General features: G+C 40.3%; 1 protein-coding gene across 1 annotated transcript in view; it reads right to left on the bottom strand.

The window, feature by feature from the left end:
- Positions 1-3,113: 3,113 nt before the first annotated feature.
- GLRA1 (glycine receptor alpha 1) overlaps positions 3,114-23,854 on the bottom strand; it is a gene marked incomplete at its 5' end in the record, with an annotated part of 36,829 nt that continues 16,088 nt past the window's right edge. Inside the window, 6 exons of the mRNA XM_069955810.1 lie at positions 3,114-3,644; positions 14,658-14,804; positions 17,597-17,811; positions 18,522-18,659; positions 19,379-19,461; positions 20,559-20,782. Coding sequence (XP_069811911.1) covers positions 3,354-3,644; positions 14,658-14,804; positions 17,597-17,811; positions 18,522-18,659; positions 19,379-19,461; positions 20,559-20,782 — 1,098 coding nt within the window. The remainder of the gene's footprint in view (positions 3,645-14,657; positions 14,805-17,596; positions 17,812-18,521; positions 18,660-19,378; positions 19,462-20,558; positions 20,783-23,854) is intronic.

The raw sequence follows: 23,854 nt of genomic DNA, 5'->3' as shown, positions 1-23,854 counted from the left end.
TTAAATCCTGGATAATTCTTTTAAGGGTTCTCAGGGACATTTTGATTGCCCCGGATAGGCCATCAATAGGAGTATCTGATCTAGTTCAATATCCCTGCATGAATCAATTGTTTGCCACTTGTATATTCACAGAACAAAGTTGACAGCATACAGCACCATACGTTTATAGTGTTATTGCAGCTGCTCTATTTAAAGGGATTATACAGGCTCAGAAAAACATGGCCGCTTTCTTTCAGGAAAAGCATTACTCCTGCCTCCAGTCTGGGTGGGGTTTTTGCAGCTCAGTTCCATTGAAGTGAATGGCGCTGAGGTGTAATACCACACACAACCTGAGGACAAGGGTGGCGCTGTTTTTGCAACAAAGTAGCTGTGTGTGTGTTTTTTTTTTTTTTTTTTTTTTTTAATCAATCCTGGACAACCCTATTAAATGTAAATACATATGTATATGGCTTTAAGAATGTTGCATTTTGGGTACATATACTTACTCAGAGTAGGTGAGTTGGGAGAACAGGGTGCTGCTTGACACTAAGGCAGCTGCCACAAATCCCTGAATAAGCTAAATTATTTGCTCCAATATGATAGCTTGAAATAAAATAGATACCCAATAAAAATAATGGAGCTTTGTGTTCTAGTCCTATATTTTCATGAAGTTTTTCTGCAATACACAGCATCACCACTAGGTGGCAGCAGAGTTGCACCTAGCAGCTCCTGTGTTAAGTGCACTGCAGATTTTCCTATGATAAGACTTTATCACTGGTAATTCTAATGTCATCCTAAAGGAAACAACAATTGTGTTCATTAGCGGCAAATGATTCTCCGGGCTCGGAGCGATCCCATCAATGCTCAATTTTTTTTTCTTTCTCATTTAAAAATTGTTCTCATCTAATGTTGAGGCTGAGACCAAGGTGACGCCATTTATTCCAGGTGATATCATTAAACTGGCTTTGTTGCCCAAAGCAACCAATCACAGTGCAGCATTTCAGATTTTGTTTTTGAAAAAAAAAAAAAAAAAAAAAAATTACGTTTGGGTTCCGACTAGTTGCTATAGGCAACAAAGACTTTTTCTTTTAGAATTGGATGGATGTGGGACTGGCTCCGCCCCTTTTAGGATGGTTGGAATTGGATTATTTTAAATGTCATTTTTGTTTCGGTTATGGGCGATAGTCCTGATTCTCCTTTATTAATTTACCCTCCAATACATAGATCTTCATGTGTTTTAAAGGGGTACTTTGGAGAAAAAAAATATTTTTTTTAATTTACTGGTGTCAGAAAATTATATAGATTTGTAAATGTCTGCTTAAAAATCTTAAGCCTTCCAGTACTTATCAACTGCTATATGTCCTGCAGGAATGGTGGATACTTTTCAGTCTGACACAGTGCTCTCTGCTGCCACCTCTGTCCAGAGCAGGTTTTGTATGGTGATTTGCTACTGCTCTGGGCACTTCCTGCCACAGACAGAAGTGTCAGCAGAGAGCACTGTGTCAGATTGGGAAAAATGCACCACTTCCTGCTGGACGTACAGCAGCACATAAGTACTGGAAGATTTAAATTGAATCTGTTAGCTCCCGAGCTCTACCTGAAGTGTGCTGTAGATGGCAGTCCCCTTGTGAGCATGTTACCTTTTGGTAATTTGTCTGCGGCGTGGATTATGCACAATCTCAGGTTTCCTGCTGTAATGAAGAGTCAAAGAGGCACTGTGGCTCAGCGTTTGTGCTGCACTCTGGCATTCTAAACCACGGATTTCTCCTCCCTTTCTTTATGAATAATCTCTGCTGCCCAGCCTGCTGCTCATTCACGCTGTCAGCCAGCCAGAGTGTTTATTTCAGACATAAACTGCCTACAAAGGATTGATCTGCAACTTGGTTGGAGTTGTGGTCTGCGTTAAATCACCTCTCTAGAGACCAATAACAGTTTTTCTGGGTTTGATTCCCTGATGGAAATGAAATGTAGTTGTTTATTTTTTTGTTTTTTCTCATAATTGTATGAAAAAATGGATGTTAAAACCTGATTGAGAATTGTTTGAACTTTTAAAAATTATACAATAATTCCACCAGGGGAACCGAACCCAGGGGTAAAAAAAAACAAAAACAAAAACTATTAATGGACTCTAGAAAAGTGATTTGCCCCTAAACCATAGATATATATGATTGCAGTCTATCTGAAATAGGCACTCAGAGACACTGGGTGACAGTGTGAGCGAACAGAAGGCCGGGCAGCAGAGATTATTCATGAAGGAAAGGGAGGAGTGGTGAGCCACAACTCCTCTTTGACTCTTCATTACAGTAGGAGAGCCGAAATTGCGCATAATCCACTCCACAGACAAATTACCAAAAGGTAACATGCTCTCCAGGGGAATGCCATCTACAGCACACTGTCAGCTCCTCGGGTAGGGCCCGGATGCTGACAGATTCCCTTTAAGATTTTTTGATAGAAATAATTTACAAATCTATATAACTTTCTGATTCCGATTCATGTAAAAACACTTTTTTTCCCCTCTGGAGTACCCCTTTAATGTATGTCTATGCCATAGTCATCACCAGGATACTTTGAGAAATGTAAAATTTTAAGCTGAACTCTAATTCTAAGCCCAGGCCTGGGTAGAAAATAAAACTTTTTGGTCAAGACTTGTCCTAAGATATCATAGGATTCGAAAATAAATCCCATAATTGTTTCCAGACTATTATGCATCCCTAAAAACCACGGCTCACAGAGCCCAGTCCATAAGCGAAGAGCAAACAATATCATTTCTAAACACTACTAGTTATTTCTGTGCATTGAGACTATATATTTCGACAGGTTTATATGTTGCATATTTTACATATATTATCCGGGCACTTTTCTTGTATTTTACAAAGAACTCATTGGATTCATCGCCAAACTCCGTAGACCTGTTCCTCCGCATGTAAATCTTAAGGCCTATATACACTTTAAAAGCCCCAAATCCTTGGATTTGTATGTATATATATATATTTTGCCACATTCTTAAAATCATGCATTTCTGCATTGCTATTGCACAGACTTAATACAGTTTATTTTTTAAATATTTTTATGAAAATTCATTCTTTTTTCCACGTCGTTCTATTCGACCCTTTTTTCCTTTGTATCCCTGTCTTTTTGTTATATCCCTATATACCCACCCCCTTCTCTTCTCGTGCCAACCTCAGCATGTTTGTAAATGACCCTCGTGTCCCCAACATATAGCAGTGAAATGCGTTGGGTACACAAATACAATAAAGGATAATGTTTTCCCCCCAGATATCTCCCTCTTCTTCTCCTTCTCTTGTCATCCTGGACCCACGACTAAAAGTTTTTCTTAGATAGTCCGCCCTCAAACCCTCTGAACAGCTTTTCGTTCACTGTTTGTGGACATCCTCGCTACGTACTATCTTGTAGATGATCCAGTAGAACGTGTTGAATATAAGAAAAACCAAAGGGAATCCGATCCTCGACACCTTGTCGATCTTCTTGGCTCGACTTATGAAGAGCTTGCGCATCTCATCGGGAGATTTTGATGCTGGGGGTGCGGAGCTTGTAGGGTTGTTGTTGTTGTTCCCCTTCACGGAGATTCCATCCTTGGCTTGGAGACATGCAGGGCCCATTCCGTAAGCCGCGAAGCTGAACCGTCCTTCTCCGGTGTCATCCTCCTGCAAAAGATTGAGCATAGGGCTCTACTCAAAATAAGAGAAGAATGTTGCACCCTCTCCAACAGGCTCTCCCATGTCTGCCATGTCATAAGTCTCCTGCCATTTGGGCATCCACAAAACTAAATGTAGACGTACAACCTACATGTAGACCATCACCACTGACTATGTTCTTGTTACCCAGGTCACCTACCAATTATCAATTACCCAGGTCTTTAATTTTTTTTCCGTCTTTTTGACTATATCACTATTTTCTACTTTCCTTATGGTTTCCATTACTGTTCATACTGTTACACTGTGAGTCTTTTTATTAACTTTTATATATTTTATAATACATTCACTGATATACTACAATCCTGGTATTAATTTATTTTATACATAGAATTAGGACACTTGTTTTCAAATGAGCATTGAATATTTTTATATGCTCCAGGGTGTTTAAACTACAGATAAAGTTGGTATCCCCAACAAGTATGGACCCATGTTGGTGTAGCCAAAAGAAAGTCTGAAATGGAAACTTCAACAAATATACATATTTTTTTTTAACTTTTTTTTACTTTACTTTTACTTTACTTTTGTGTGGGAATTTCTTTCCATTTAATCAATATTAAGAGCATGGGACCGCTATGGGGTCTAAGGTAGTCCCAGCTATTGCAAATCTATTTATACAGAGATGTGATCAGTATCATATACATAATCACCTTTAATGGTCATGTAATATTGAGTGGTTCTGGGGTAGTGGGTTGTTGTCTCCCTCAGCCAATCAGCGGCTGCAGTGGTCTCCTGCCTCAGTCCCTGATTGGACAACCCCTTTAAGAACTAAGCTCCCAAATATACCAAATAGTACATTGTCTGGAACTTTCCTGTTTTTACTGCAACAGAATTTGATTTTTCAAAATGACACATCATTTGGGTCTCATGCCACAGGAGTAACTAAGACCCCACCTCAATTATCAATGTAACTATGCGATGTATATAACTGAGTGTCCTTGTAATCTATGATATGTTGGACATACAGTCTATTCTACGCTGTCGAGTTAACAACCACAGAAGCAACGTAAGGAAAGGATTTCTCAAACATGGCCCCTCAAGACATTGCTCAATGAAGCATTCTAATGATTTCTCCAACATTACTGTAAAGCCGATCGATTCGATTCCACCTGGTTGCCCAAATCAATTTAAACTCCTCAAGAAGAAGGACGTTTTATTGATATATGTTAGACAGTTTGGATTCCAATGGTTTCAGTGACATTTTAGAATTTATTATTTATTGAAATTGGTGGCCGATCATACTTATATATTCTATCACCTCATCAATCTTTACAAGGTAAGCCTTGTTAAAGAATTTACAGTTTGAAATGCATTGGCTATGTCTTTATTATAATCTATTTATATAATTTCAGATGTTTTGGGTGCTCTGTCAATCGCTCACTTTTACCGGGGATGCCAACTTTCTATAATTCATTTGGACACTGACTGAATTTTATAATCACTCAGGGGAACTTCAGGCTTTGGTAACGAATTTACAGTTTGAAATGCATTGGTTTGATATGTCTTTTTCATGATCTATTTATATGATTTCAAATGTTTTTTTGGGTGCTCTGTCGCCCACGTTTGTTGGGGATACCAACTGTTTTTATAATTCATTTGGACACTGGCTGAATTTTATTACTGCTGGGGAGGGCTCTGTTAAAGAATTTACAGTTTGAAATGCGTTGGTTTGATATGTCTATTTCATGCTCTATTTATATCATTTCAAATGGTTTTTTTTGGGTGCTCTGTCAATCGCCCTTGTTTGTTGGAGATACCAACTGTTCCTATAATTCATTTGGACACTGGCTGAATTTCATAATCACTCAGGCGAACTTCAGGCTTTGTTAAAGAATTTACAGTTTGAAATGCGTTGGTTTGATATGTCTTTTTCATGCTCTATATTATTTCAAATGTTTTATTTTGGGTGCTCTGTCAATCGCCCATGTTTGTTGTAGATACCAACTGTTCCTATAATTCATTTGGACACTGGCTGAATTTCATAATCACTCAGGGGCTTTGTTAACAAATTTACAGTTTGAAATGCATTGGTTTGATATGTCTTTTTCATGATATATTTATATGATTTCAAATGTTCTTTTGGGTGCTCTGTCAATCGCCCGCGTTTGTTGGGGATACCAACTGTTTTTATAATTCATTTGGACACTGGCTGAATTTCATTACTGCTGGGGAGAACTTCAGGCTTTGTTAAAGAATTTACAGTTTGAAATGCGTTGGTTTCATATGTCTTTTTCATGCTCTATTTATATAGTTTCAAATGTTTTTTTTTTGGGTGCTCTGTCAATCGCCCATGTTTGTTGGAGATACCAACTGTATAATTCATTTGGACACTGGCTGAATTTCATAACCACTCAGGGAAACTTAAGGCTATATTAACGAATTTACAGTTTGAAATGCGTTGGTTTGATATGTCTTTTTCAAGATCTATTTATATGCTTTGAAATGTTCTTTTGGGTGCTCTGTTAATCGCCCACGTTAGTTGGGGATACTAACTGTTTCTATAATTCATTTGGACACTGGCTGTATTTCACAATCGCGCTTTGTTAAAGAACTTATAGTTTGAAATGCGTCGGTTTGATATGTCTTTTTCATGATCTATTTATATATTTTTAAATGTTCTTTTGGGTGTTCTGTTAATTACCCACATTTATTAGGGATACCAACTGTTTCTGTAATCCATTTGGACACTGGCTGAATTTCATAATCTCTGGGAAGAACGTCAGTCAGTGGACCAATTATTTTCAGAGAACAAACATATTCTCAAGGTTTTACTTTAAGCTTAACATGTATTAGAAGTGCTGTTACCACCTCAGTCCCTTATAGTGACTCCCTGTTATTTTTAGGTATATGGCTTACGATCTATGGCTTCATGTTTTCTAAACTTTTTTCCATAAAATATCTGAATATTGGGGACACACGCAACACCTGTTGCCTCAAATACAAAGCTGACTCTTCTCTCAGATGATATTTCTGTTGATATACCTGCTAATACCTTTGATACACAGTTCTCTGTAGTGAGAATTAATAACCGCGCTTGGAGAGCCATCTGGGGTTGCCATAGCAAAAGCCTCAGCTTGAGATATTACAGAGCAAATGTCACAAAAGAGATTACAAATCTAATAGTAAAGATGCCTCCCAAAATTGCATTTTCCTTATAAATCAGAATTTTTTAACCCTTTCCTTTTCTCATAATAATCTATCACTCACATCTCTTCTCGAAAGTAAATCTTTACCAGGGGGACCATATGTACGAACCCCCTTCCTCTCTAATATAATAGTGCTAAAAATGGACACTATCCCTCCTCAATGGTTGGAGCCTGCTGGGCATCTTTTCCAGAGGCGGGAATAAATTATTATGTGTCGCGTTCAGTAACATACAATGGAACCACATTGCTCTTCTGAAGAGTATGGAGATCCAGTGGGGTTACCTCTACTAGTGGGTACTGTTTTTAGGCAGCCATGAAGGCTCTTTGCATTGGGATGTTCCACAAATTTTACGAGCACCCAAGCAACACCCAGCTCTGCACTGATAAAGCACTAGTAGCCCCCAAAACTGTGTACAGATGGGTCCTCTTTCATTAGGACAAGATTCAGGTTTGGCTAATATTTCGGAGTCATGCTTTAAAGGAGAAGTCCGGCGCTGTAAAATATTTTTGAAAAGGCAGGGCCGGGGGGGGGGAACATAATAAACCATAACTACTCACCTCTTCCCATGTCTCCCCATTGCTGGATCACAGCTCCAGGATCCCTAATAGGCTTCAGGATCTTCTCAGCCAACGTTACGACCCGGTTGGCATTTTCCCCTGCATCTTGACATCACCCGGAGCTTGTGGCTTGGCATTTTGTGGGCATATGGAGAGGTAAGTAGTGCTTGGTTATTATGTTGCTGCTGGCGATTTAAAATCGCTGGACTTCTCCTTTAAGACTCCTTTATAGGTCCAATATTTAGTTGCAGATTACCTACCTTCAATAGGTGGCACTAGAGAGCCAACTCTTTCTGGAGACTGGCTAATTTACAGACAAAGCAGCCAACAATCTTTTCCAGAATATAGCTGTTTGCTCAGTGTTTTCAATAGGGAGAGGAAGGGTAAGCCGCTGTCATAAGGTTGAAATCCAACATGACTGACCCTTTTCTACCCAACAGATGATGTTGAGAAGTGGGCAGATCCCCTATATACTTTAGACAGTTGGCTGGGCCCACCAAAGTTAGTGAGTTTGGGTCTGTGGAGTCCTTTGCCTATTATTGGTGTTTCCTTAACCGTTACCTGTCCACAGTACAAACACAGTACTTTGCTAACCACTGATCATAGGACACACTAGTAATGTGGATGCACAAATTACTTCTTTATATGTTTTTTAGGCATCACTTTACTCTTAGAGGAGCCTTGTCAAGGGGTGCAGTGTCTAATGCAGGTGCAAAACAGGGGATCATCTTTCCTGATCCCACAAGCAAAATAGCAAATTCACTTTCGTAAGGACAGGAAGACCATCAATAAAATATTTAGAATTGGAAAAAAAATACTTTTTATTATTATTTTTTGAAAGAAAACATTTCTCATTAATAAAAATTGTAGGATTGTCCTTAAAAATATTGTTCTCAGTATATAATTACTTATATCCCCTGGTTTGCCTCTGCCGCCCACCCTCCCGTTAACCCCATTTCCTAGAGACCCTTTAAAAATACTCCCTGTCTTCATGTGGTCAAAACAATAAGGAAATATGACAGGGTTAAAGGACAAGTGCCATGAAAAACTTTTTTCCCAGTAATTGAAGCACATTACAAAGTTATATAACTCTGTAATATGCTTCAATCACCTATCTGCCTCCCTTCCCTGTCTTTTCCCCTCTCCACCCCCCAGCAGGAAGTGTCCTAACTCACACAGACCTAATGACTGTCGTCACCGTCACCAAGCTCTTCTCTCAGCTCCTTCTCCTGTTACACTAGCCTCCCCCCTCCCCTGCCTTGTCAGGTGACTCAGCTTGCTCAGCTCCCATTGGCTGAACAACTGCAAGCCATCACTTGGACTGGGGAGGGGGGCTGCTGTAACAGGACCTAGAGTAGCCCTCCTGCTGATGACTTATCCTCACAAGAAGGAGCTGCCTGGTGACGGTGACGACAGTCATTAGGTCTGTGTGAGTTAGGACACTTCCTAGTGAGGGGTGGAGGGGGAAAAGACTGGGAAGGGAGGCAGATAGGTGATTGAAGCATATTACAGAGTTATATAACTTTGTAATGTGCTTCAATTACTGGGAAAAAGTTTTTCATGGCACTTGCCCTTTAAGTATAAATATTTTCATTGAAAATACTTTAATCTGGAATTCATGGAACTCGGTAAACCACACAAAGTCACAAAGTCCATAAAAACTATGGGGAATATGGTATTCATTCCGTCTGTGTTAGCAGGCATAGTTTTTTTTTTATCATGGCCACATGGGTACTGTTTGTTATCCTTACTTTCACAGACTACTCAGAAGTTTTTCCTTTAAGGTGTAATTCCACAATCAAAGTTATCCCTTGTCCATAGTGATGAGCCCAGCTATGTTGGTTGCCAAATAGAGAATGAATGAAGGGCTGGCCATGCTTGCTCGGTACACTTTGTTTATTCCAGGGCACACTCCTCGTGATCAGTGGAGTCAAACTCTCACCAATCAACTACATAAAACAGAGGTCTCAAACTCGCGGCCCTCCAGCTGTTGCAAAACTACAATTCCCATCATGCCTGGGACAGCCAAAGCTTGCTTTGGCTGTCCCAGGCATGATGGGAATTGTAGTTTTGCAACAGCTGGAGGGCCGCGAGTTTGAGACCCATGACATAAAACCTATCCTATTTATAGGAAATAACATTTAGTTGTGGGATAACCCCTTTAAAAGAAACATTTTCCTTAAAGGGGATCTAACTGCAAGGTAGACTAATCTAACCTGCTGATATGTCCCCACTGCTCAGGAGACGCCAAGGAGGAAGGTATGTGTCTTACCTTCTTCTTTGGCGCAGTTCTGGTGCAGTTAGTTGTGTGGTCCATGGTCCAGTTAGACCGTTAGGAGCACTGCCCGCCCCCATGGCACCAATCTGCCCCCAGACAGCCCGCCCCTTTGTAATGATAAGGAATGGACTGGATTGTCGCTATGGGGGTGGACAGTCTTCCTAACAGGTGTCCCAGTGCTCCTAACAGTCTCACTGGACTGTGGAGTTAACTACTAACTCCACCGGAACGGCACAGAGGAGGAAGATCAGAGACATCACTTAGAGTGGAAGGGGTCTTTTTTCTTTTTTTTTTTTTTTTTTTTTTACTACCAAATGCATACAATGGTGGTCACTGCTTCTGGATCTCTGGAAATATAACAACTGAAACTGGAGATGCCATCCTATAGTTTTACTAAATTTGAAGCCCATTATGTGAACTTTTTAAAACCAAAAGTTTAAAAAGTTACTTGCTGATTGATTACTTTAGCCAAGTGCACGGATAAAGGGGATGGATACTTCTAGATGTTTCCACTCTTCTGCACCCTGGTCACTCTCAGATGTGACCAGGGTCATGTAAATGCTAGTAACCCCCCCATTGTTCATCAAAGGGGAACCACATTGGCTATTTTTACTATAGTGGTACAAAATTCAAAGTCTTCAATCCCTTTAACCCAATGTAGGAAGAATAGTTCATTGTATGTGCCTATGGGTTACCCGGTCCTTCTTTGCCTTGCCTTTATTTCGTAAAAGCTGCAGGATGGCATGCAAAAAAAATAAAGTTGTGTGGAGGTGGAAATCCAATTTAAATACTGAAGCAAATGCAATTGCTGTGTTATGTTTATCACCAAGACATTAGTTATTTGCTCTCAGCATTGTGGGTAATCAGTACATGCTTTCCTATCCAAGCTGCAGACGTGGCACAATGTAATAAGTTACTTCACTGCTTCAGTTCATTATGGCATTGTTTGAGCATCCATAAAGCCATTGAAATCCTCCTGGACCACAGATTAAATTAATTGAGGTCTTCTAACATTTCCTATTGTATATACGTTGTATGCATGGCTGCTTTCATGGACAAAACCTTAGCAACAAGTTATTTTCCATAGTGTTCTTGTTTCTATTCAACAGGAATCACATTATAATGTATAACAGAGAGGAGGAGGCAAGCTACAAATATTTAAAGGGACTGTCTCGGCTACTGGGGATCTTACTCCTGGCATCCCTCATAATAAACAGTTTTTTGCCAGGGGGTTCTGAAGTTTACAGCAAGTCATACAGTAGAATACATTGCCAGACCGGTTGGGGGTCTTGATCAGGCCATCTTCTTTTATGATGTCTATCAAAGGTGAACCATACACTGCTATGGGGCTTTTGAAGAGTGGAAGCCCAGTCTTGGTTTGTCCTACCTCCTTTGTTACTAGATTTAAATCTTATTTCTTTTGTTATTGTGGCCGGACAGGTATGTAAAAAGTTTGTTATTTTTGTAGGTAAGCGCCAGCCTAGCAGGTCGGTGCTCACATATGTTAGACACTGGGCCTTTAGCCTCATTTTCTGGGAAGCCAGTACTGGTTTGTCCCATCTCTTTTGATAGTGGGAGCCTAATCTTGGTTGATTCCATCACATTAGCTACTGAGAGCCTATCCCTGTTTGGCCTCAGGTTCTTCGCTATTGGAAGCCCAGTACTAGGTAGTCCAATCTCCCTTACTGTTGGGGGCCCATTACTGGTTAGTCCCATCTCCTTTGCTGCTTGGAGCCCATCCCTAGTTGGTTCCATTGCCTTAACTTCATGGAGCCTAGCCCAAGTTGGTTTCATGTCCTTTGCTACTGGGAGCTCAGTACTGGTTGGTCCCATTTCCTTTTCTTCTTTTCAGCCCTGTTTGCCCCCATTTTCTTTTACTACTTTGTGAACCCAGCTGTGGTTGATCCTATTGTCTTTAGGGGGAACCTAGTCCTGATTCATCAACTTTGCTAGTGGGAGCCTAATCCCTGGTTGGTCCCATAACCTTTGCTAATGATATCCCAGCCCTGGTTGGTCCCATAATCTTTGCTACTGAAATACCAGCCCTGGTTGGTCCCATAATCTTTGCTACTGAAATACCAGCCCTGGTTGGTCCCATAATCTTTGCTACTGAAATCCCAGCCGTGATTGGCCCCATAATCTTTGCTACTGAAATCCCAGCCCTGTTTGGTCTCATAATTTTTGCTACTGAAATCCCAGCCCTGTTTGGTCCCATAATCTTTGCTACTGAAATCCCAGCCCTGTTTGGTCTCATAATTTTTGCTACTGAAATCCCAGCCCTGGTTGGTCCCATAATCTTTGTTACTGGGATCCCAGCCCTGGTTGGTCCCATAATCTTTGTTACTGGGATCCCAGCCCTGGTTGGTCCCATTTTTTTCCTACTAGCTCTGTGCAGGACTGGTAGGCAAGGAACTGGCCCAAAAGTGTGGAGGAGATGGAGATATTCTGTCATCTATGTATTCCATGTCCTAAAAGGGCGTATGGTGAAGGTGGTCTTGACGAGATAACCCTAGAGAAATAACATGTGATACACCTACGTGAGCGAGGGGTCATGGTACTGGCACTTTATGGAAATTACAATGATTTCGTTGGACGTTTTTTGTACTACAAGTGGTAAAGAGCGAGCCTCGGTATGGTGCAGCTAATATTTTAATCATTCCATTGCCATAGAGATTGTAATCGTGGCTAACCTATCATCCGAGTTGTGGTAGGACATAGATCATGTTTCCTTTTATACAGAATTACCTCTGCAGAACAATTCCTCTCCTGTATTCAAATAAAGGCTGCAATAGTATTTCCCGTCTGTGATTAGTGGGATCAGCTCTCTGCAGCGCTACAGTAATGAATAACATCAATTATTCTGTTCTCTCCGAGAAATCTATTAAGTATAACATTAGCCTTTTTGTGCCGGAGAAGGCCGCAGGGTTTGCACACAACCCTTGTATACCAGGCGGGTAAAGAGATTGCTCAGACTTATACAGCAATATTAGCATATTACATAAAAGATGCCAGGACGGGTCTCCACTATCGAGCAATACAATTATATGGGAAACAGTGGGACTACCCAAGAGATTTCTATAAGGGCGGCCTTATTGGCAAAGATTAATATTCAATTGTTTGGTAATATATTGGATAATACTTTTTATTTGCATATACTCCTTAGCGTATACATTCTGTGTCGATTTGTAGCTTTGTAATGCCATAGGCATTATATGCAAATGAGGTAGGGAAACTATATGTTACGAAGACAAATCTGTTCTGCTTTTTTCCTGATATATCAGCTAAACCTCCGAAGCATCCCTGCCTTAAGGTAAAATATTGTACTGGCTCTGCGATACAGGTAAAGAGGTCCCAACAGCATAGTAGAGAAAATCTTCCCATTTTTATTAGAAATCCAAATACTTACAGGCTACGTTTCAACCCAGCAGGGTGATGCGGTGCTTGATAAAGACTTTGCCAGGTCAAATCATAACGTATGTATTCAAATTTCTTATAAAGATGGGGAGATTTTTTCGACTTGGATGCTCTTTACCCCAAGGGCATAACGACATGTCAAAAATTTTAATTGGTGACAGTGGGATGGTAGACCTCCGTCCATGTTTTCCATGACTCTCAAGGGCCAAGGGCTGCATTCAACTTCTTCAGCCACCTGTAATCAAATGCTGCGCGCTCGGGTTGGGACGAACCCAAATGTGCTCATCTCTAGTGTCTGCATTTAAAGGGAACCCATCACCATGAAAGTGCAACCTAATCTATTGGCATCATGTTACAGAGCAGAAGGAGCTGAGCGGATTGATATATATCTCTATGGGAAAAGATTCAGTATAACTTGTAATTTATTGATTAAAACCTCTGATGTTTCTCTAGAGTCCAGTCCATTGAGTGACACCGCCCACTGGACTCCTTACCACAGAATGAGCAGGGATTTCAATCAGCATATAACAAGTTATGCAGAACATTTTCCTGCAAAGATATATATCAATCTGCTCAGCTCTTCCTTCTCTATAACCCGATGGGGATAGATTAGATACCATTATCTTGGTGTCAAGTTCCCTTTAACTTTTTGCTTACATGGCATACGACTAGGATAAGCTGATCCCTTTGCTTCTTATAGGCCTCATAACTACTGCATGAGCTAACTCTATAATATTGTCCATGACCGCAGCCATTTTGGTTAGATATGTATGTAACATTTAAGCACCGAGGGGAATACAAAGTAGAAGACCTATTAGTAAGTGTGGTCATTTTGGCTTGCTCTTTTATTACTTGTATCAAATTTATATGGCCACATACTAAATCAGGGGTAGGGAACCTTGGCTCCCCAGCTGTTGCAAAACTACAACTCCCATCATGCCTGGACAGCCAAAGCTTTAGCTTTAGCTGTCCAGGTATGATGGGAGTTGTAGTTTTACAATAGCTGGAGAGCCAAGGTTCCCTACCCATGGACTAGAACATAAAGGGGAACATAAAGAGAAAAGCTAATATAGTGTATTATGTCAATAGTGGGTGGTGCATAAAAAAGGAATTTAAAGAACAGCATAGGAAGAATATCTGTGTCATGCTCCGCCCCCGAGGATCTGTGCTATGTATAATATAGTGTTGAGATAAGATTTTAAGGAAAAATTCACTTAAAGTGACTGTACCAGCAGGCCCAGGCTGAAGCACTGGAGGCAGGCTGACCCACCCTTAGTGGGAGGAAACCCTAGCCCCTCTATAACAGGGTTCCATTGATCCTAATGGAATCACGTCATGGAGGGGCTGGGGTTTCTTCCCCCTAAGGGTACCCACCCCTCCAGTGCTTCTGCCTGGGCCTGGTGGTACAGTCACTTTAAAAGACTACAAAACCTTATATATGATGCTGCTATTAACTTCAAAATTCTAATCATATTTTAAGTAATCTCCCTATGTCTAAATATTACCAAATGAAATCATCTACAAAATACCCCCACCCAGTCTTGTAAACTGTAGCACGGAGGGGGTTACCTTGTGATGTCGTCTCCTCCTCCTGAAACGTAAAAGCTCCTTGTGCTGTCGAGATACAAAGTTGACAGCTGCGTATTCCAATAGGGCGGAGAAGACAAATAGCAAGCAGACTGCCATCCATATATCAATAGCTTTCACATAGGACACCTGCAGTGAGAAAAATTAGGTAACGTCAGTATATTGCAGTAATATTGTATATTTCCAAATAGGTAGCACCAAGAACAAGAGACAATGCACTTTTTGTATTTTTTCACTCACATAGCTCCTTTAAAGATAACGAACTAACACTTTTTGGGAATACTGGTCGCAGGTTTCTGGGACGCTTTTATATGGCTATAGGTGTAATATACTAGGTTTAGGTTAAAAGACTGCAATAGAGGAGCAAAGTTGTCCCAGAATTAGTGGTCCATAGTCCGTCCCTTTGGCCATGGGCCCTATTTCCCAAATGGTTTGTCACTTATTTCTGGGTACTGACATAATGGCTGTATCCATGTTTTCCAGGATTCCCTAGGGCGGCATCCATCCGCAAGTCTGCTCAACACTAACAATAAATTAAGCAGCGTTCAAGTGTGTGCATTGTCACTGCATTCAATGGGAGCTTTGCAAGTCAACTTCTTAAAGGTGCCTTACTTAAAGATGCCTCCCCATACGCATAAACGTTCTTTAGTGCTGAACATGCACTTGTTCTCTATGGGGAAGGAGAGGGGCTAAGTCGCAGCCAGACTGATCTGGAACCAGCTTACCCCTCAGTAGAACAGTAGGTCCAAGAAGTGAAAATCCATCACACTTGACCCACACACCTTATATTGTTGGCCGAACCTGCTGCCTGCAACAGGCTCGGCCAACTTTAGGATGAGGTGTATGGGCATCTTTGTATGAGGTGTTTGAGCACCTTATATTTTGGAGAGGGGGTCCCAGAATCCAGGCCCCCCTGTGATCATACATTTACCCCTGTCCTGTGGACAAGGGATAAGTGGCCATGGTGGCATTTGCAATTCAGCAACCAAGACTATTGGACTTTGGAGGATCTCCAAAATTTTTCTCTATTCCTTAGACACTGTTCACTTTTTTTTATCATTTACTATGTAACTTACCATATGCATGATGATTCCTACGGTAAAACGTATAACACGTTACCAGCCCTCTTTTGATGGAGTACCAAGCAACCTATTACATAGTGTAGGGCTCTGATACTTGGTGGTTTCTGCCCAATGATCTTGCATATACTTGCAGGAGGGTCTCATGAACGTACTGGAAGTCCACGCCCAGACCATAAGTTGAAAAAAAAATCTGACGACCCAATTCATCTTATATCACAATGTGGTGTATGGAAATACAGTGAAAACTCTATGGGACCACAACCCAAAATTTATGGCGAAATGGCCTTCTAAGTGGATGATGGATATGGATTGGATATGATGGGACTGAAAGTCTTGTCTAGTTGAAGGGTTGGCCATGTTAACAATGGGGAAGTCTTATCAAAGTCTTATCAATACCTAAACAACAAGAATGGTGTCTAGTTCTAGACTTGCCTTATTGAGAAGCGGAAAGGAAACAGATCCTCCTGCATTGAGAGAAGGTAATGACCATGATGGTTGCCCACAAGACATGAAAGGAAACAATGAAAGTTGATGACTGAAATAAGAAGAATGACATGATAAATAATTACAATGACCTTGATATGAAATGATATTGACATCTGACCACATAGGGGGAGTAAGTGAATCTTTTTGATTAACAAATAGGGAAAGTTGACTTATAATGACAAATGTATGAATATTGTAAATCCAGTTACATGAAAACATGGAAAATCTGAAAGAAATTATGTATTAGCCCTCGAAGGCCCTTTTTACTTTGGACCTTAAGGACCAAAGAGGGGGGGGTCAGTTTGTTGCATAGTCTTTTGGTAACCATTATATTTTTTTCTCTACATCTTTGGTTCTGTTTTGAGCCTTGGGTCTTACAGGACAAGTTAAATGTTATTCGGACCCTTCTCGCTGCATACATGTACAGTATGTTACTTTGAGGTAGGAGTCACTGTCATTAAAAATAACTTTTGACATGTCATCAGGCATTTGAAAAGTTATTGATCGCAGTGGGTCTCACTGCAGAGACCCATTGCGATCAGGAGATGTAGCCAGGGAGAGAGCGCAGCGGACGTATGTTGCCTGCATCTCCAGATTGGCTAATTCCGACAGAATAACTCTATGAAGCTACGACTGCTGCGCTCTCTCCCTGACTACATCTCCTCATCGCAATGGGTCTCAGCAGTGACACCCGTCACAATTAATAACTTTTGAAAGACCTGATTACATGTCAAAAGTTTATTTTAATGACAGGTACTCCTTAAAGGGGTTATCCTGCTAGCTAGGTAAAATAGATTTTAAGAGGCATCTCTTTTCCCATTGATAAGGTGTCCAAGCTAAATTTACAAGAGAAAGTTGAGTGGAATGGCTGCCCTTTTATACTGGCCTGTTATCAACAATAATAGCTCCTAGGAACCCTCATTCATCCGATAATCAGCCTATGTAAAAGTGCCAGCGATCAGCCGATGAGTGGGTAAATGCCTACTCATTGTCTGACCGTGTCACCATGAAATAAAGATAAAAAAATATCACACTCTAAAATAAAAAAAAAATAAAAAAAAATATCACACTCTAAATGTTTTTGAGAATTTTTTTTTTAAATGTTGTTTATATCAAAATTGGATTTTTTTTTAGGATAAATTTAAATTTTTCTTTCTTTATGTGTAATATTGTGTTCAATAATAAGCAATTTCTATTATGATATATTAATCCTTCCATCTATCCAGTTCTGAGTGCGAGCTATAGATCATCGAAGGAGAAAATATGGCGAATAGTTCTCCATAAATTACTGTATAAATACATGTCCAGCCTGACAAACCTTCTTCAACACTATATACATTATACAGTACAAACCTTTGGCAGAGATGCTCGAGAGCCAGAGCTTTGAGTGGTCATGGTCAGCACTGTAGTGATGCCAAGACCAACTCTGGCAGGGGCTGCATCCATGTTGATCCAGAACGACACCCAAGAGAGGATGACAATAAGCAAACTGGGAATGTACATCTGAATCAGGTAATAACCCATCTGTCTCTCCAAGTGGAAGCGAGCTTCAATACAAGTAAATTTTCCTTGGAGACAAAAATAAAATAAAATAATGAGATAAATTGATTTGGGGAATTTTAGGGTTAAATGCTTATTAAAAGAAAAACAAATCTTTTTATGTTTACATTTAACATGAATGTAGCAATTATAATCTGTAACAAAAGACTCGAAGGGGTTGTCCAGTTTTTAGAATCCCATAGGGGAGAATGCTATGATTATTGGCTAAAAGCATCAGTTGCCTTGTCCGTGAGTCAGACAATGGTCTTCTCTGTTATATACATATGGAAAATTCTAAAGAGTACACCTGTATACTGTAAATTGCAGTCAAATGCAAACATTTCTTCATGATTTAGAGGGTATCCTGGTGATGTCAACATTTTTAGATTGGACCCAAAAAAAAAAAAAAAAAAGCAAGCATACTCACCTGCCCCCATCCCTTACAGCTGCCGTTCTGACAGGTTATCCTCCCTGCCGCTACAAAGTTTCTCTGGTGTTTTGACCCTGCAAGAAGTCCCTGGTTACTGTCACTGTAATAACAGTCTGCAGCAAGGACCAGGAGCTATCACAACGACTGTGGCTACGGGGGATTGGGGCAGGTGAGTATGCTTTCTTTTTTTTTTTTTGTAAAGCAGAATGAATACATTTAAAAAATAATAATGATAATATTTGTTTTGCTGGACTACTCATCAGAATTCCCTTCCAGACAATCCAGGAGATGGATTCAGTAGACACTTACCAGTATTATAGTGTTTGGTACAATACCGTAGATCCTTCTCTTCCTTCAAGATAAACTGTGGCAAGGTAAGACCTTCTGCCACCTGCACGGCACCCACCTCCTCCCACTCAAATATGAGATCGTTCATAGTGTAACCAACTGTGTAGAGAAACATTCATCTCAGTTGTAGTTGTGTCAAACATGTTGCAAACAGCAGATTATTGAATTTTTATGTATTTCCCCATAGATTTATTTTTTTTATTGCTTATTGTTTGTAAACATTCAGGGAAACAGGAATCCGGGATGTTCTGCTAGGAGAACATTATCCCGTACAGACCATTTAATTCTTATATATTCAAATAATAACACAAGTAAAAATATTACTATAATAATAAAAAGTACATCTTAGTAAAGTAAAATTATTAAAAATTAATAATACATTGGGTCCTGTGAGGGCAATGAAATACTAATGTAGTAAATTGCTGGGATACTGTAATGGGGATCGTCTAATGAATAAAAAGTAAGTTGAAAACTACTTAATAGACCCCAGGTCATTCAGTCACTAACAAAGTCATAGTCTTGGGGAAGCAATCCACAGTGCAAAATAAGGTCGGACTTCTGTCGGTAGGTTCGGTCGGCAGTATACAGGTGATGTCGGTGAAGGTTGTGATGGAAAATTACTGTCTGACCCCTTTTTTTTCTGAGAGATAAGCCACTGGCGGAACTGTCTGGTTGCAGCAAAACCACCTCCCCATAGAGAACACAGACAGGAACGTTCAGCCATTTGAATGGAGAAAAAAGGAGAGAAAACTGAGCGGTCATTTGGCTAACAGTCATTAAAGGAGTATGGCCAACCATTAGAGTCTACTCCAACTTACAGCTCTCCAGTTGCATGATACAGGTTTGGACGTCCATTGGAAAATTTTTCAGGTCCATGGGACAAGCCAAAGTCAGTGTTAACCTGTAGAAAAAAAATGTATATATAATTTTAAATGTTTTCCTCTACAAAAGACGAACATGGTAGGGTCAATTCTATAGAAAATAGGACTCTTAGCAACAAGTAAAATACACTATTATGGAGACTGCCTTCTTGTCTGAAGTATTTTAACAGGATGTAGGGATGTCCTTTACAGAAAGCCTTATGGACATATATAACAATAGACATGACCTGTCCCATTGACAAGAATAGGACACATTAATAAGCATGCTGTGTGACCTTTGAAGAGTGTCACATTTGCGACGTTTGACCTGTACCCCGGGCTGCCACCGCATATGCTCCTCTGCCCCTATCTCTTCTAGCGGTATTGACCTGGGGGGTCACCTGTTGCAGAAAGCTCATCCTGCCTTGTGGCAGGCTCTGGTGAAGACTAGTGGCCCCTTAGACTCCGCTCCCAGGCGCGGTTTACACCATCACAAGTGGCAGTCCAGTGGCTCCACAACTACAGTCGTTACAAAGAGGTCATTTCACAGGTAGGGGGAGGCTGAGATGTGAGCTTCATCTCTTAAAATCTCTAGCTACTGGTGTCACCTTTCATTGTAATGTTTTACAGATCATTTTAAGGCAACCTCCTCCTTATTAACACAGACAAAACAGGAAGTCTTAATTTAGTTTTAGGCTTAGTGGTAAGAATGAAAACTGCAAAATTTCAAATTAACATTTAAAAAAAAAAATATATATATATAGATAGTATAGTGTAAATTTAGATGAAAAATCACCAAAAAATTCTGCGCCAAACATTGCTGCTTACCTCCAACCTACTCCTTGTACAGGAGCAAGGAATCCTTCCTCCAATTTGCTCATCTTTACTACAGATATTTGTGTTCGTAAATAAAAAAAACTGTCCTACCTACAAACATAAGCATACTCGCCAACAGTCCCAATTTTGATGGGATGATCCTATGAACTTGACTGAAGAAATGAAGTTTATTCTAACCCTGAGCAAAAATTCCCGCTTTGATTTGAAATTTTAGCAAATATGCATTAAAAAATGTTTTCATACTCAAGTCCTTTGGTGTCGCCTCTATCCATTGCAGTACTGAATCTGTAGTTTCACTCACCGGATACTGTAAAGTACATTGCCATTCTTGAAGATCCTCAGCAGTTTGTTGTCCGTGGTAATTTCATGGAAATTTGCCCCCTTTTCATTGGCAAAGAACAGATCCGGCTTCCAGATAGAATCCAACATAGAGGGGTCTAAATCCAACGAGTCGTCTGGGTATTCACTATAAGCCAGTCGAGGGTCATTCCATTGTTGACGTAGGAAGATATTTAATCTGTAATCCTGGAATAAAATAAAATCAAACAATACATTTTATTTCTGCTGGAATAATGTTGCCCTACAAGAAAGTACAGTGCAATTTATTATTTGAAAATTAAACACTTTATGAATTAGTTTAAAGGGTCACTCCGATGCTGAATAAAAAAAATATAAAAAAACAATCAACCAATCAAACATAGTTTTTACATTTAACATCCCTCCTGAGTCTGTCTCTGTTTGAATTTCCCGCTGTTTGCAGGTCCCTGAAGCTCCAGTTGGTGGCTTCATTTTTTCTTTACTTCCTGGTGTGGGCTTTCCCATGATGCACTTTGTCACCTGTGATGTCTAACTGACTCTGTAAAACTGTTAGATGGCTTACATCTTGTTCAGCCAATAAGAGCTGAGCAACCTGTGTCAACTGACAGATGATGTCCTGATGATGTCATTGTCACAAAATGGCTGCCACAGAGCAGCCTGGGGGTCAACAGTCATTAGGTAAGAATGAGTTTACTTCGCTTCCTGGTAGAGGGTTGAGTATGGAAAAGATAGAGAAGGGGGGCAGATAGGTGATTATAGCATATTACAAACTTATATAACTTTTTAATGTGCTTCAATTACTGGGGAAAAGGTTTTTTCTGGAGTACCCCTTTAAGGGTAGATTCACACGTACACCAGATTTCACGCTGCGAGTTTTGCAGAAAAATCCGCTCTGCACTGTTATGGCCTATGGCTCTGCATTCTCCTGGTGGATTTTCATTCAGCTGCAAGAATCTAGTTGCAATTTCCATTAACTATTTCTATGCTGGGCTGGTAAAAATAACAAAGACACCATGCTTACCCGCTCTAGTTCGCCGAGTGTTGTACCGAATGCTTTTTTTGGTCGCAACTCGCTGACAGTCCATTAGCCTATCACTGTGCTGTTCTGCCACAGTCAGTGATTGGCAAGCGAACTGTCACTGAGCCCCGGGACCCAAAGAAGAAGACGGGAACACGCCGGAAGGAACGGGAGCGGGTAAGCATGGTCTCTTTGTTATTTCTACCGTGAAGGAGGGAGAGTTCCAATGGACCCAAGGCTTACAATTGAATAGAGGAATGCACGCTGGTTAGACCACAATCCCAGTAGTGGTCCACAAGAAGTCGTATGAAGAAGAGGCGTCCAGCAGCATCCACACAGGTTTTCCGCTAAGGATCCCGGCCGGAGCGTATACTATGTGTATACACTCTGTCCGTGATTCCCTTCAGTGATGACTGCAGTACAACAGAAGTTTTGTATTAATTGTGGCTGTTGTTGCAAATCAGCAAAAAAGGCCGTGATTAATACAAAACTTCCATTTTGTGAACATAGCCGTATACTGATCAATTTGTAATTTTTTATTGTGGACTTCAGAGCGTAGAGATTGATACGAGTGATGACTGGAAAAAAAAAAAAAAATTTATATATATATATATATATATATATATATATATATATATACACAGTGGTGCCTTGTATTACGAGCATAATTCGTTCCGGGACTGTGCATTCCAAATCCACTCTTAAACCAAAGCAAATTTTTCCATAAGAAATCATGGAAATGTAGACAATTGGTTCCACACCCCAAAATAATGATTTATTATTCTGAATAACATGTAAAACAGATGAAACAAACATTATGAAACAGCAGAATATGTGATATTATAAGTTACTGTACAGTAATGGAGAAGATGGGAAACACAAGGGCTGACAGAGACTGCAGGGAGCAGGAAGGAATGAGCAGGGCAAATGTGGGCACATACATGCAGCACTCACTGTCCGGGGAGAGAGGGGTTACAGCTATGAAGAGATTACCTCCACAGTCCTGTCCCCTGATGTAAGCCCCAGCCTGAAGTGGATCTGCTATGATTTGGAAGATGAGGGAGACTTCCAGGGTCAGAGTACAGGGCTGTAGACCCCGCTATGCAGACCATGCCCCTCCTCCACTCCCCCTCCCTCACTCAGTACAGGAAGCTCTTAAACCAAAGCAATGCTCTTAAACCAAATCACAATTTTGAAAAACTGTGAGCTCTTAAACCAAAACTCTCTTAAACCAAGTTACTGTTAAACCAAGCTACCACTGTATATATATATATATATATATATATATATATATATATATATATGTGTAGCCATAAATTTGCGCATGAAGGGCAGAAGTGAAGTGGCTCTATGAATTACTGTCATTGATCTGAAGGCCAGATGGACAGGGGATAAAATAATGTGCCGTTATTTACTAAATAATAAAGTAAAGGTGTTATATATTTCACATTTTTATTACAAAAAAAAAAAAAATCCATCCTTGGAGAATAAAGATAATGGAAGTACACACGGGCTGTAATTGAAAACAACCTTTTCATTCTACTGATTTTACTGATACGGACTCCTGGGTTCCTGTGAAATGTATTAAGGACATAATGTATGCAGCTCTCCTTCCATTTATCTCGCTACATGACATTTGACCTTTTTTATAGAATACGTGGTGCTACGGCTTTAAGGGGCCTTCCTTGAAAGCTGTAAAAAAAAAAAAGCTGGCAGGTCTATCTGCTATTGATACTTGGGTGCATTAGGTTAATTTGATTATCCGATTCTCATTTCCCATTAACATTGGATCCAAAGCGCCATAAATACAGGTATGGGGAGAGACGGACGCTTCGAGTTACATTCAGAATGATGAATTTAATCCTTTCATTTGACCGATACTTCACTGCATTTGGCCTAAGGGTGTTAATATATAAGGGCAGGTAGCAGATCATGTTTAGAGGGAACTCAAAGCCTATAAGGGAAAAATTTCAGTGCTTCCTTAAAACGAATGTACCATCAGGTACATTCGCTTTAAGTGTTGCACGTGAATAGAAAGGCGCTTACGGAGGGAGGCTGGTGGCACGATCCTTTTTTTGAACTGGTGCTCGATAATAGACTGGCGCCATGCGTGGGAACCAAGCCACGGTTCAAAAAAAGGACCGCGGCATCAGCTTCCTCGCATCAGCGCTGTTCTGTTCATGTGCAAAACTTAAAGCAAATGTACCTGGTGGTACATTTGCTTTAAAGGGAAACTAAAGGCAGGATTACATGGGCCGATG

Source organism: Dendropsophus ebraccatus, chromosome 1 (assembly GCF_027789765.1).
Source record: "Dendropsophus ebraccatus isolate aDenEbr1 chromosome 1, aDenEbr1.pat, whole genome shotgun sequence".
Classification (NCBI taxonomy): Eukaryota; Metazoa; Chordata; class Amphibia; order Anura; family Hylidae; genus Dendropsophus; species Dendropsophus ebraccatus.
This window is presented reverse-complemented; position numbering and strand designations above follow the sequence as displayed.